This window comes from Ascaphus truei, chromosome 13 (genome assembly GCF_040206685.1).
Source record: "Ascaphus truei isolate aAscTru1 chromosome 13, aAscTru1.hap1, whole genome shotgun sequence".
NCBI lineage: Eukaryota > Metazoa > Chordata > Amphibia > Anura > Ascaphidae > Ascaphus > Ascaphus truei.
In genome coordinates, this window is record NC_134495.1 from 30,043,231 (window position 1) to 30,057,111 (window position 13,881).

General features: G+C 44.5%; 1 protein-coding gene across 3 annotated transcripts in view; it reads right to left on the minus strand.

Annotated features, from left to right (window-relative positions):
* TTC28 (tetratricopeptide repeat domain 28) overlaps window positions 1–13,881 on the minus strand; it is a 548,651-nt gene that overhangs the window by 106,961 nt on the left and 427,809 nt on the right. For all 3 annotated transcript variants that reach the window (XM_075569008.1, XM_075569007.1, XM_075569009.1), the window contains one exon: window positions 7,621–7,761. In XM_075569008.1, coding sequence (XP_075425123.1) covers window positions 7,621–7,761 — 141 coding nt within the window. The remainder of the gene's footprint in view (window positions 1–7,620; window positions 7,762–13,881) is intronic.

The window sequence follows — 13,881 nt, forward strand, 5'->3', positions numbered from 1 at the left end:
TATGTAGTTATCAAAATCCTGCTTTGCGCGTTCTATGGCTCTGTTAAATATAATAAGCTCTTTTTCTTCACCAGAACAGATAATTAGCCGGTCATTTTCAGCACAGATTGAGATAAATGTGTCAATCAAAATCTAAAATAACGCTGTTTCCCAGTCTAGAGAAAATATGGCAAAAAATGTGAAAAAAAAAAAAAAACCCATTTTAAAAATCCCACAGATATGAACGGTAGAAAGATAACTATTTGTTTTCACCTGGAAAATTGCTGTTCTCAACCCCTCAAAAAAACGGTGATTTTGAAAGCAGGAGAGCAGAGAGAGAGCCGTCATAAATACACTGTTTGCGGATATAAATCTGAGCTCCTTGTCAAAAAGTAGAGATTTATGCATTTGAAAATACTTAAAATATACAGATAAAGCCTGCTTCTAGATATCAATCTTGGCTCCTTGAAAAAAAAAGTATACACTTCATAGCATTTACAAAGCACTGTATTTGGAAAGGAAGCAAAGCAGTTACAACATAACTACATACTGTATTATGCAGTGAGTAAGGCCGCGCTTATAGTGCCGGCGACGCGACGTTGCCTGAAAACAAATGCATTGTCGCCACCGCGACAAAGCAACGGGATTTTTGGTAGCCGTAATTATTTGATTTTTCCGGAGCTGTCGCCTCATGTGACAGCCCCTGAACCAATCAGGAGGCTGGTTGCCTGCGACGCCGCCGCAAAGCAAATGCAACTTTCGCTTGCGGCGACGGGTCACGTCACGCGTCGCCGTCACTATAGGCGCGGCCTAAGAAGGTACAGAATTCTGCAAGTCTACTCTACCTCTAAAGGGGAAGTCCTACTGAACTCCGAACAATGTATATATATTTTAACAACCAGACACATTCCCTTTCTCCTTCTAGCAGAAGTCCATGCCGCTTATTTTCTGTGAAGCCAGCAACATGTCAGGATATAAGGATATCCCTGTTTCTGGTGCACACTGGGTTGTTTGAACAAAAACACTATACAGACATACCCCGCATTAACGTACACAATGGGACCGGAGCATGTATGTAAAGCGAAAATGTACTTAAAGTGAAGCACTACCTTTTTAACACTTATAGATGCATGTACTGTTCTGCAATCGTCATATACGTGCATAACTGATGTAAATAACGCATTTGTAACAGGCTCTATAGTCTCCCCGCTTGTGCACAGCTTCAGTACAGGTAGGGAGCCGGTATTGCTGTTCAGGACGTGCTGACAGGCGCATGCGCGAGCTGCCATTTGCCTATTGAGCGAGATGTACTTACTCGCGAGTGTACTTAAAGTGAGTGTACTTAAACCGGGGTATGCCTGTATAAACTCTCAGCTGAGAAAAAAAAAATAAGCTGGTAATGTGCTTTAATGGGCATGAGCTCATATATCCTTGAAAAGGTGGAACTGCACCTTTAAGATACATATACAGGTAAAATAAAAAGGGGGAAACAACTTGTATTCTTATTGGTTTATGAATAAACAGGTACAATGCATATACATTTTGAAAAGCAACACAAAAAGTAGAAACTGAGCATATAGGATTTTAAAATAGTTCCTCTATTTATTTATTCATTTATAGAAAGACAAAAAAAATCCCTTTACTTTGCATATTAATAACATACAAAAATGGCCCAAAACAATGCAAGGTGGAGCATTTTCAAACTAAAAATTACACTTCAAAACAGGCCAGAAAAAAGTGTGGAGTTTCTCTTTTCCCATCTGCCTTTCTTAAACCAGCAGTTTGCGTTGTTCGTTTTTTTGGGGGGAGAGATTTAAAAAAAAACTTTTTGTTACATTACCTAAATCGGGAGACCCTCAAGAAACCATTCCAAGCTCCCCCGACCTCTGGGACCTCCCGGGTTCCTGAGATATACAGTGGTTTCTCCGCCGGGTAAAAATACTTGCCCGGCGGACACAACATGGTCGCCAGGGTCAGCCTAGCTCCGGCAGCCAATAGAATGCTACGATGTCATTGGAAGATGGCGTTGCAATGTACAGACGAGCCAACGAGTATTCTAAAACTTGCCTTAAACTAGCCAGTTTACATGCTGGATACATGCTGGGTACATTTCAGTGACATTTCTGCAGAGACTAATGGCTCATCGGATTAACACAGCAGGGGTTCCTGGCAGTCCCATTCAGTTTGAATGGGACTGCAAGGGACCCCCGCTGTTAATCCGATGGGCCATTAGTCTGTCTGCAGAAATGTGTGAAATGTTACAGCATGTACCCAGCATGTACCCAGCATGTACCCAGCGTGTACCCAGCATGTACCCAGCATGTACCCAGCATGTACCTGGGTCTTTTTGGATATTGCCCCAGGTTTGTTTTAGAATAATCGTCGGCACTACAGTACTATAGGTAACGCCACCGCAATATTTGTCATTTTCGTATGTGTCACACGGGCGCAAAAAACTACACATTTCTTGGGACCTGGAGTTCGGGGGACTATGACTCAGCTCTGGGGGACCCCTGGTTTAGATACTTAAAAATAAATGAGAACTGCTGCTTTAATATCAGTGCATTTTGAAAAAAAACACATTTGACATGCTCTGTCATCACACATTTTTCGCTGCCGGTAGCATTGGACACATTTGTATAATGTTTGGATCGCAAATAGGATGAGGCAAATTCATTATGATATATAAAGCTTGATACTTATCTTATAATTCACCCTGTCCTATCTAAATGACATCCATGCTTAACCAGTGCCTGGCTTAATATAGCCTCGGGCCAGATTATACCAAAATTGACTTTTGGAAGAGAAAGTTGCAGATAAAGGGATAATTTCACAGCATGTGATAAGTGAAGGTTTTCGTAAGGACAGGAGTGATAACAGCAGTTTTCATTTCTCTACAAATTAAGTGATTAAATAATGATGTGTGAAATATCTTCGCATTATCATTAAACGGCTGGATATTTTAGCATCCTGAGACACCTGGCTTCACTCCAACTAATCTAGTTCTTAGGTTCATCACTGAAATCTGGTCTACATGGACATAAACAGCAGATGTTTGCCAGCTGACGTCTAGATACTGTAATTGAATAAATAGGAATACTGATTTATCCCTCAAAATATTGTTCCAATATATATCTTTTGAGGTAGTAATACCTAAATTAAACATTACTTTTACAATGACCTGACTATGACAAGGAATTTGGGGTGAAATTGGATTCCTTTAGAAAATATAAATGGTATATACATCAATACACATATTAGGTGAGATACCCTGTATACAGGTTACTTTCTCCCAGCTACTACATAGTTCAGATGTGAGTGGATTTTACATGTCCAAATCAGAGTGAATTGAGACAAGAAGCTCTCCAAACGTGTGGCTCTGATTGAGCTGAAAACGTTTGACCTTCATTGTTGAAAGTCGTGGAAATGTGTGAAATCCTAAACAGTGCTTTTTGATAAGTTCACACAAAGACAACGACACATTAAGGGTCATATGATACCTTCCATCCAATCTACTTGAATGGGCACCAAGGTTACTTATGGCAGGGGAGCGCAAACTTTTTAAGCTGCGCCCCTCGGCCAGGTCTCCCCCGGTCCCGCGCCCCCTCTCCTACCTTCCACATGCGTCAAATGACACTCTGGGGTCGCGTCACGTCACTTGAACCACGGCGACATTTGATGCCGGCGACGTCACGTCACATGACCCTGCGGCGACATTTGACGCCGCGTTGCCATGGAGACGCATCTGAAACAAGGTAAGTTTCCTTGTTGCAGAGGCCTCGCGCCATCGCGCCCCCCAGTTCGCGTACCGCTGACTTATGGCACAGTACCACTCAGTATATTCCAGCCATAACACTTTGATATTACAAAATATGGAATCTGACCAGAATCCATAACATTATATATAATATAATATACACAGCTCAACACCGTTATAGCGCGATCCGCTACCACGCAAATCCGCATATAACGCGGTCTGAGCGTGGCTCCCGATTTGAAAACCTCCATTTTGCCGGGCGAGGACTTACCGGTATCTCCATCTCTCTCCTCTTTGCAGCTGTCAGCTCTCTCCTCACTTCATAGAGCTGTGTCCACGTGCTCTCTTCTCTGCAGTTAGTGCGCAGCGTCGCAGAGGAGTGTCACATGACACAACACACAGGGATGGTGGGATGTCACAGACTCTAATAACAAACTTAACATATACATACTACACAATGCAGTCCATTGCAATGTGCTGTTAAGGTTAAGTATATTTATAGAGTCTGTTTTGTCACACCAAGTCTGTGGTGTAGAGGTAGAGAATGGTACCAGTATATGAAAGGTCCTGAGTTTGATTCCTGTATGATATGTTATCATTTATAATATCTAAATCATAAAATAAATCAAATTAAAATTTATAAATGATACAATATAATAAAAATAAAATAATAATTTATTATTTAAATTGTTTTATCGTTTAGAAATTATACCATATCATACAGGAATCGAACCCAGCACCTTTCATATGCAAGATCAATTCTGTACCTCTACACCACAGAGATGGATTTTCTGTTCCCCGACTTCCCCTGCTACACACGGTTCCAGAGATACAGTATTTGATTTTTTTGTGCTGGTGTGTGACAGAAAAAACGACAAATATGTCCGCAAGGTCACCAATGGAAAGTCGTGATGTCATCTCCCGATTACATTTCAGTTCTCTATTGGCCAACAGAGCGAGGCTGACCCCGGAGGCCATTTTTTTCCACCAGGCAAGTATTCTTGGAAAACTAGTTATATCTGAAGAATCAATGTGTAACTGAAACAGTTCAGATGGACGCCCTGGTTCAGGTGCGAACCAAGAAATGAAAGACTTTTGTGGAAAAGCCTTTAATTATTTTTAGTTAATGAATCTCAGCACAATATATCACGAGCAATAAAAGTTAATGGCCCGGCGTTCCTCCATATAGGACCGAAACGGAGGACAGACCAGCTGACTACCACCATGTATTGCAGACTAATGAGGCCAGCAACAACGAAACCATTTCCCAAGCACTACAACAATTAATGTATGAATTAATGAACCTCATGCAGACGAACAGTTAATTAGCTAATCAGTTGCCATGACATTATCATTTCAAGTCAAACAGAAATAATTGCGCTTCCTGCTCTACATACACTGAATATTGGGTTTATTAATGATAATATGAATTAGTTCATTATCTTAAAACTCCTACTAAAAGTCTACGTTTTATCAGACGGATAGTCACAAGAGAATTTACTGTGTACACCAGGGGTGTCAAACTTGGTCCTCAAGGGCCACCAACAGGTCCGGTTTTCATGATATTCCTGCTTCAGCACAGGTGGCTCAATCAGTGGCTCAGTTATAATGACTGAGCCACCTGTGCTGAAGCAGGAATATCCTGAAAACCTGGCCTGTTGGTGGCCCTTGAGGACTGAGGTTGACACCCCTGGTGTACAACATTAATTTGAACATTGGCACTGAAAGAGATGGGATATTCACTAACTGCAGGCATAGTGACACATATAACCATCTTACTAGCCAGTAGGAAAGACTCGTATCTACGGTACGTGTTTATTATAATTAAAAGTGCTACTTAACTCATTACTGAAACCAGCAGTGTGAGAGACTTAATTAGCTAACTAGAGCCAGGCGTAAAGGGCTTATTAGTCTGCTAAAGAATTCAGCCATATTAATTGATGTCTTCAAGGCAAGCAAAGCATTTATTTAACATACCGTGACTGCAGACCCACATTCACCCTCTCTTCTCGCCCTACTAATCTCCAACATTAGATTGAGAACAGTATTTCCAACAGAGGAATTATCTTTAGGTCATTTTAGTAACGGAAGCAAAATACAAATGTACTTGAAAAGACCTGACAAAAAAAAACTAATTAGGACAATATAAGCCAATATCAAATATATGTCTACATGGAAGTAATGTATTATCATATATAGTAGCTTATATGGATCTGTGACATATAGATAATTGTCCCAACTCATAGTATACTCAACTTTAGAAACCTGAAAGGTCTCATGTTCATGTGTACCTGTGAGGTATAGAAGTTCAGAGCACTATGGAGCTTATATACTAAGACTATATACTGCATTTTATTCATCAAAATGTTGCGTTGAAAAGTTGTACAACCCTTCATAAAATGTGCATCGTACAGTGTGTGTGAAGGTCATTATGTGGCGTACTACACAAGATAGATACATTGTTCAGTGTTTGAAATGTATTTTGATGCATTGTATCCCGTTGAATATCTGATTGATACTATTTACAATAAATCAGAATGATGCATATTTTTTTGTACTTTATAACTAGTGTTAGTAAACACAAATTACTTGTGTGATATTATTCATAACGGCCATACTGGAAAAATAATATGTCCGTGCGGCATTAAAGACGTTTTTGGTTCATACAGAGCGATTTCATTCTGCGCTCCTTCGGGTTTACGCCAAGGTCGCCTTTGATGCATGTTTTTTCTACTTTTTCTTGGAGCACAGATACAAGTTTTTGAATATATACAATTAACATCTGTGCACCAAGCGCATTCTATCCTATGTGCCAAAATATTTTACTAAAAGCATTTTTTAATGCTTACGGGGCATATTGAGAAAAATAAGGCTCGTATATAGGTGCGCACAAGCGCGATAACATTTGAGATTTACGTTGAAAATTCCATTTGTGATGCTAAATACTTAATTATACCATAATTACCCCTGTAATTGCTATTACTCTCTTGATGGTCTATTAAAAAGCATCACAACTTACAACAAATTTTCCTTTTCCACAACCCTTAGGACTACACAAAGTATTATTTTAATTTTCTAAGAAATTAGAAAGTGAAATGTCCTCTTTTTTTTAACGAAAAATCCCTCACTTTTTTGGGAGAGAGGGGGGGGGGGGGGGGTCCTGAACTAGTAGACATTTACAGGGAGGCTGTTTCAGTTATATAAACAGGGACCCTACGCTTCTAGTAATATTAATTAGAAAGAGAATGAACTTGGTCAAATTTGTCTCATCAAAAATGTTGTTGGAACTTCTAGCATATCTTCTAGCATAACTTTGGCCAAATATACAAGATGAAGCGAAATATTTATGGGAAACCTCTCTCTCTTCCATAAAACTCACATTTCAGGCTGTGGGCATTTTTACTCCTTGCGAACATTAGAAATCTTTAAAAATTTCGCAAAGGTCACGAATTTGAGCGAAACAGTTTGCAGATCTCTATCACTGAGCGTCCTATTTCCTTTCAGCCAATTAGACCTCGTTAGTCACAATTAATTATTGGCTCAGTGGCTGTTCATCTGTGGCTATTTGAAGGCCCCTCCCCACCCTCCCCCCCCCCCCCAAATGTTTGTTTGCCAGAGGCAATGCTTTTCTGAACTGGTAGTCCCCAGGTAATAAGGAAGAAGTGGTCCTGCATTGGGACGTCCCCCGGGAAACACGGGGTCCCCGGAGCTGAAATGAACACTGTTAAGCTCTGGACGCCCCCGCTTCCCGCCAAGGAAAAAAAAGACATTAATTAACATGTAATGCTGCTTTAATTACATTTTATAATGCCACAACAAAATACTGTTATTTAACATTTCATAGACACAGATGTTATTATAAATCCATAAGTACTACATCCTACCTGTTGAAGGTGTTGTTCCTGCTAACCATTCTTAGGAACCCAGTTGGATCTGTAACCGAGCTCATTTTGTTGTTGAGATCGTCGTATTGCTGATCCATGTAATCTCCAGCCTCACTTTCAGTCTCGCTGCTAGTACAAGTCCTAGAGATAAAATAGAGACCGCATGTCATTGTATATAATTGCACTCGTCTAATCCGTGTTTCTATTATAATATGCTTATTGAAAATGATACCATTCTCAGCAGGACTGGCTTGATGGCGATGGAATCTGTGACACTGCACTGAGCCCCGCGCTTACAGAGGCCCCGCGCTCTTCCCCACAACATTGAAACTGATTGCTGAAGGAGAGCGCGGGGCCTCTGTAAGTGCCTCTTACCTTCTCTCCGGAAGCCGGCATCTTCTTCTGCAAACACATGGCGCGCTGTTGCCATGACAACGCGATGTTACATTCTCTCACGTCGCCATGACAACGTGATGTTACATGCCGCCGTGTCACCATGACAACACGACGTAGCAGTAGGAGATGCCGCTCTGAAGTAGGTAAGAGGCCCCGCCAAAACCCCAACAGGGCCGACGTGAAGACGGTGCCATGGGTGCCAGTACACCCGAGCCCACCGTTCTTCCCCACAGTACTGATTGAAGGGGAGAGCGCGAGGCCTCTCTAACTGTCTCCTCTTTCACTGTCCCGTTATCATGGTGCCGGGAGGTCAAATGGCATTGCCATGACAATGTGACATCACATGGTATTGTGTAGCCATGAAAACGTGATGTCACATGGCATCATGTCGCATTGCACCGTGACGTCACAACGGCATGTCGTCTGAGGAGGAGATGCCGCATCGGAACGGGTAAGAGGCCCCCGCGAGAGCCCCTGCACCGAGCCCCGCGAAAGTAAAAGCCGGCCCTGGCACAGAGCCCCGCCAAACTTCCAGCCGGCCCTGGCAAGGAGCCCCACCCAACTCCCAGCCGGCCCTGGCAAGGAGCCCCACCCAACTCCCAGCCGGCCCTGGCAAGGAGCCCCACCCAACTCCCAGCCGGCCCTGGCAAGGAGCCCCACCCAACTCCCAGCCGGCCCAGGCAAGGAGCCCCACCCAAATCCCAGCCGGCCCAGGCAAGGAGCCCCACCCAAATCCCAGCCGGCCCAGGCAAGGAGCCCCACCCAACTCCCCGCCGGCCCTGGCAAGGAGCCCCACCCAACTCCCAGCCGGCCCTGGCAAGGAGCCCCACCCAACTCCCAGCCGGCCCAGGCAAGGAGCCCCACCCAACTCCCAGCCGGCCCTGGCAAGGAGCCCCACCCAACTCCCAGCCGGCCCTGATTCTCAGCAACAAAGTCAGGCTTGGAAGGACATCAGAGAGAGAATGACCACGCAATTACCTCTGAGTAAGCATCATGTGCGTATCTTTGTAATGAGATGGCGATAAAAAGAAGGGTTTCCTTTCAAAATGCGACATGCGTGAAACAATCATTTCCACTTAAAGGAAGCCTCGCGTTATAGTTTCTGCGCCTCTGCTACGAACCCCAGATGCACGTGACCTCCCCTCACTGCGCTTTTAATAATGCACTTTAACTCCTCCTGTGTCTGTACGCCTCCCAGCAGACCCCTTGGATGGTAAGCTCTGTGGGCCAGGGTCTCCCTTCTCTTTACGTTGCCATTTACCTGTTCCACTTATCCCCATTGTTTGTCATTTATTTACCCTGGAATTTTGCAAAGAGCTGCGTACATTGTTGGCGCAATATAAATACATTTATACAGACAATGTCAGTTACTTACAGGACAGGCTAAACCGATGTATGTATGTCTTTATTTATATAGCGCCATTAATGTGCACAGCGCTTCACAGCAATATTACACGTGACAATCGTATAGATACCAAATTATATAAATAACACAGAATAGGGAGAAGTGCTTCAGACATGAAAGTAACATTTAGGAAGAGGAGTCCCTGCTCCAAAGAGCTTACAATCTAATCGGATGGCCAATTGGGTCAACTATTTTTGTTTGTGCTTTGGTTAGGAACAATAGACGGTCAGACTCCTCTATCTGTGTTTTCTGTCAGGCCGCGTCCGTAGTCCGTGCGATGTCGCGCGTGCGGCAAACAAAAGGCCCGTACCTCAATGGGGACGGCCACAGAGCGCATACGTGCACTGAGCGACGGGGCGGACGATTTTTTGCGAGACAACGTTTATGGATTTTGACGCGCGACGGCCGGGCCACATGCGCGGTTCAGCCAATGAGGGTGAACCGCTCACGTGAAGTCCCCAGCACCCCCCCCCCCGGCACGCCCTCGCCACGCGGGTAATCTATATTATGTAATAAAATATCCGTGCTCCATCAAATCCGTTTTTTGGTTGATACTGTGCAAAGCAGCTTCATTCTGCGCTAACACTATTAGCGTTTACGCCGAGTTGAACTTGGTGGATGATTTTGAAGAACTTTCAACTTTTTGGAGGGTCACAGAACCATCTTTTTTCTGTACAAACCACTGACATCTATCTGTACGCCTGGCGCCGGCTATTTCAGTGCGCTTAAATTGCGCAGATTGAGACATTTCAGGTCTGTATATGGGAACACCATTCTGCGCGCCCAAAGACGTTTGCGGCGCGGTGTATATAGGCCCCTATGTATTAGAAATATTAAAATAATGGGTAGTTAAGGAAAACACGTTCAACTTACACAACCTGTTTTCCCAACCTACAGAACCACTGACCCCTATTTGCTGGGAAAATGTTTGATACTTTCTTGGGAAGATTTCCGCTCCAGTCAGTATCAGGGTTTCTAATTAGATCTGCTCTTGCCGCAACCTCATAGAATTTAAAACATAGAATGTGACAGCAGATAAGAACCACTTGGCACCACTAATCTGTCCCCTGTCCTATCTGCTGTTAAACCTCAGACCCTATATGACCCCAATCTGTCTCAAAATTGTTGAATCATTTATAGAGTTTCATTTATTACTCCCAACAGAGATCTGTAAACTTGACTTTCAGATGTCTCGCAAACCCCTTCCTCTCCCCATGTATTTCTCGACCCCCCTTCTATCTCTCACTCTTGCCCACTCTTTTCTTCACGCACTTTCCCCTTTCTTACTCCCCTGCCTCCTGCCTCCTCTCACACTCTCCCCCCTACGCTATCTCTTAATTACCCCCATCCCTCAGTCCTTCCTCTCCACACACACATGCTTCACCCCCCCCACACACACAATATCTTCCCAACCACCCAAAATACAATACCCCCCTCCACACATAAAACATAATACCCCCCAACACCCCAAATACAATATCCCCCCTCCACACTCCCCCCACCCCACACATAACACAATACCCCCACCTCCACACAAAATACAATAACCCCTACACACACAAAATACAATACCTCCCCACACACAATACAATACCCCCCACACAAAATACAATACCCCCCACACACAAAATACAATACCCCCCTACACACAAAATACCACACACACACACACCTCTATCTAGCTTTGAGGTGGTCTGAGGCCTCTGTTGCCCCAGTTCTTCCCAGCTGCTGCTGGGGCTCCCTATCTCCAAGACTGGGCCTCTACCCCACCGGTGTGCGTCGGAAGCTGGGCCTGTCCGGAAGTCACACTCAGCTTCCAGGGCGCACCAACAGGAGAGAGGCCTGGTCTGTCAGGAGCTGAGGAGAGCAAGAAACATCCCGCATGCTGTGACAGCAAATAATAATGTCCATAAAATAGTGTGACCTGATGTCCTGGTTTAGCCGGGACAGTCCCAGTTTTTAGACCCCTGTCCCGACTTTTTGGGGTGCTGTCCCAGGATTTCTATCTCTCTGGCCGCGCGGGCACGATTGACACTTGCCAACTGTGCAATGCGCGGTCCTCATTTGCCGGCTACACGTGCGCATGCACAATCTGCAAGCTCCAATTGTGCATGAGCGACCGGAAACTCTGTTCGCGTGTGCGCAGTTGGCAAGTGCCGATCGCGCATCTGCACGAGCAGCCGGCAAGTGCCTATTGTGCAGGAGGAAAGCGCTCTTCACGCATGTGCAGTCGGCGCTCACCGTTCGCGCATGCGTAGTTGCCGAGTGCCGACTGGGTATCTGTGACATTTGTCCCGTTTTTTGCCCACATAACAAACATACATAACACATTTTCGTAGTAACCATGAACGTCCCTGGTTAATAGAGATGTGTACACTTTGCGCACTAACAGTAGTTGAATATCATCTACTTCAATTCAGCTAAGAAGTTCGCTTCGATACATGAGTTTGTGGCAAATTACACTAAGGCTGCGATTATACAGCTGAACTGCAGGGCGCGCGCATCTGTGACGTCAGAATACAGACGTCGCAGAGCGACATGTGCACAAGCACATGCTACTGCGCGCGAGGCTGCTGGCTGAAATGTGTTTTTTGATTGGACGGCCGCATCACATGACGCAGATGTCGCCACCCGAAAAGACATTTTTGAAAACGCTACAACTGTCTCCAGCTTTTCAGTAGCAAGCGGGGAGACCGTCGCATTTGGTATAGCCAGTTTTCAGGTATGAAACTTGTCTTTGCGTCGCTCTGTGTCGCTGCGGGAAACACCACGGGTGTTTTTGTGTATAATCGCAGCCTAATGCTACAGAGTCAGTGCGCATTGCATTTTCAATTACTTTTACTTTCGAAATTCGATCGAACTCGTAAAAAAAAAACACGTTTTATTTTACACGTGTGGTGGGAGAAACAGGGGAGCTGCTAAGTTCCCTCTTTAAAAAGGTAAACCTAGTGAATTTTTTTACAATTTGGGCCATTTAGGTACAACCTTTGGCGCCAAAAGTTTGATTATATTTGTTTGCAGATTTTGTGAACTTTTGAAAAGCTTCATTGAAACTGCAGTGCAGCGAATCTGTGCAGCAGGTTTCCGCATCTCCGCTAGCCAAAATAATAGTTATTAAAATCTGAAATGACACCTAAAAACAAATCATGAATAATACATCTATTAAATATTAAATAATCAGAAAAAAAAAAGAAAGAACATTCCTAAAATACAATTTAAATACAACATACTCTGAAAGACCAAGGAAATCGAACTCTGCGAGTCTAAGTGAACGCCTGATTCAGTTACGTTTAAAATAACATAACTGGGGCGGGGGGGGGGGGCAGCTGGAACAATTCTCCCTTACTGCTGTACTGGTTCTATAAATAACAGAACTGGTTCCAGGAGGGGGTAGATGTGGCTTTAGATAAAGGCAGCTAACAATGAAATCATTTTTATATGGGATCCCCAAGTAACTGAGGCTAAGGCCGCGGGCATGGAGAGCGGCTTTAGCAGGGGCTCGCGCACGCTTCTACAGGCGTGCGGAAGCGTAGCCAACAATCAAATTTTAGATTACGCGCGCAGGGCCGGTCACATGAGCGGTTCGCCCAATAAGCTTAGTGTCTATGGACTTAGCCTAATAGTAAACCGCGTCATTATAAAGGGGTCTGTTTATCAAGGCAAAAATGGCATCATCCAGAGACAACAAATAGCTTGAAGAAAGCAAAATCCCATTGCTGTTACTGTTGTTTTTAATTGATATACTGCACCGGTGTGCGTCGGAAGCTGGGCCCGTCCGGAAGTCGCACTCAGCTTCCAGGGCGCACCAACAGGAGAGAGGCCTGGTCTGGCAGGAGCTGAGGAGAGCAAGAAACATCCCGCATGCTGTGACAGCAAATAATAATGTCCATAAAATAGGGTGACCAGATGTCCTGGTTTAGCCGGGACAGTCCCGGTTTTTAGACCCCAGACCCGACTTTTTGGGGTGCTGTCCCAGGATTTCTATCTCTCTGGCAGGCGTGCGGAAGCATAGCCGACAATCAAATTTGAGATTACGTGCGCAGGGCCGGTCACGTGAGCGGTTCGCCCAATGAGGGTGAACCAGCTCCGTGACGTCACTGGCCCGCCCATAGACACGCCCCCGGACGGCGCGCGTAGTAAGGCCAGGGAAAGCACCCGCTTTCCCTCAGCCTCTGCGTGCCTCCGCACGGGCTTAGTGTCTATGGACTTAGCCTAATAGTAAACCGCGTCATTATAAAGGGGTCTGTTTATCAAGGCAAAAATGGCGTCATCCTGAGACAACAAATAGCTTGAAGAAAGCAAAATCCTATCGCTGTTACTGTTGTTTTTAATTGATATACCTGTTACAGATTCTTTGCCCCAGAATTGCTACAGGCAAATTCTATATACTCAGAAGCGACGGTTTGGGCCATTTATGGACGAAAATCCTCATTCAAATATACTGTATTGGGATATTTGCC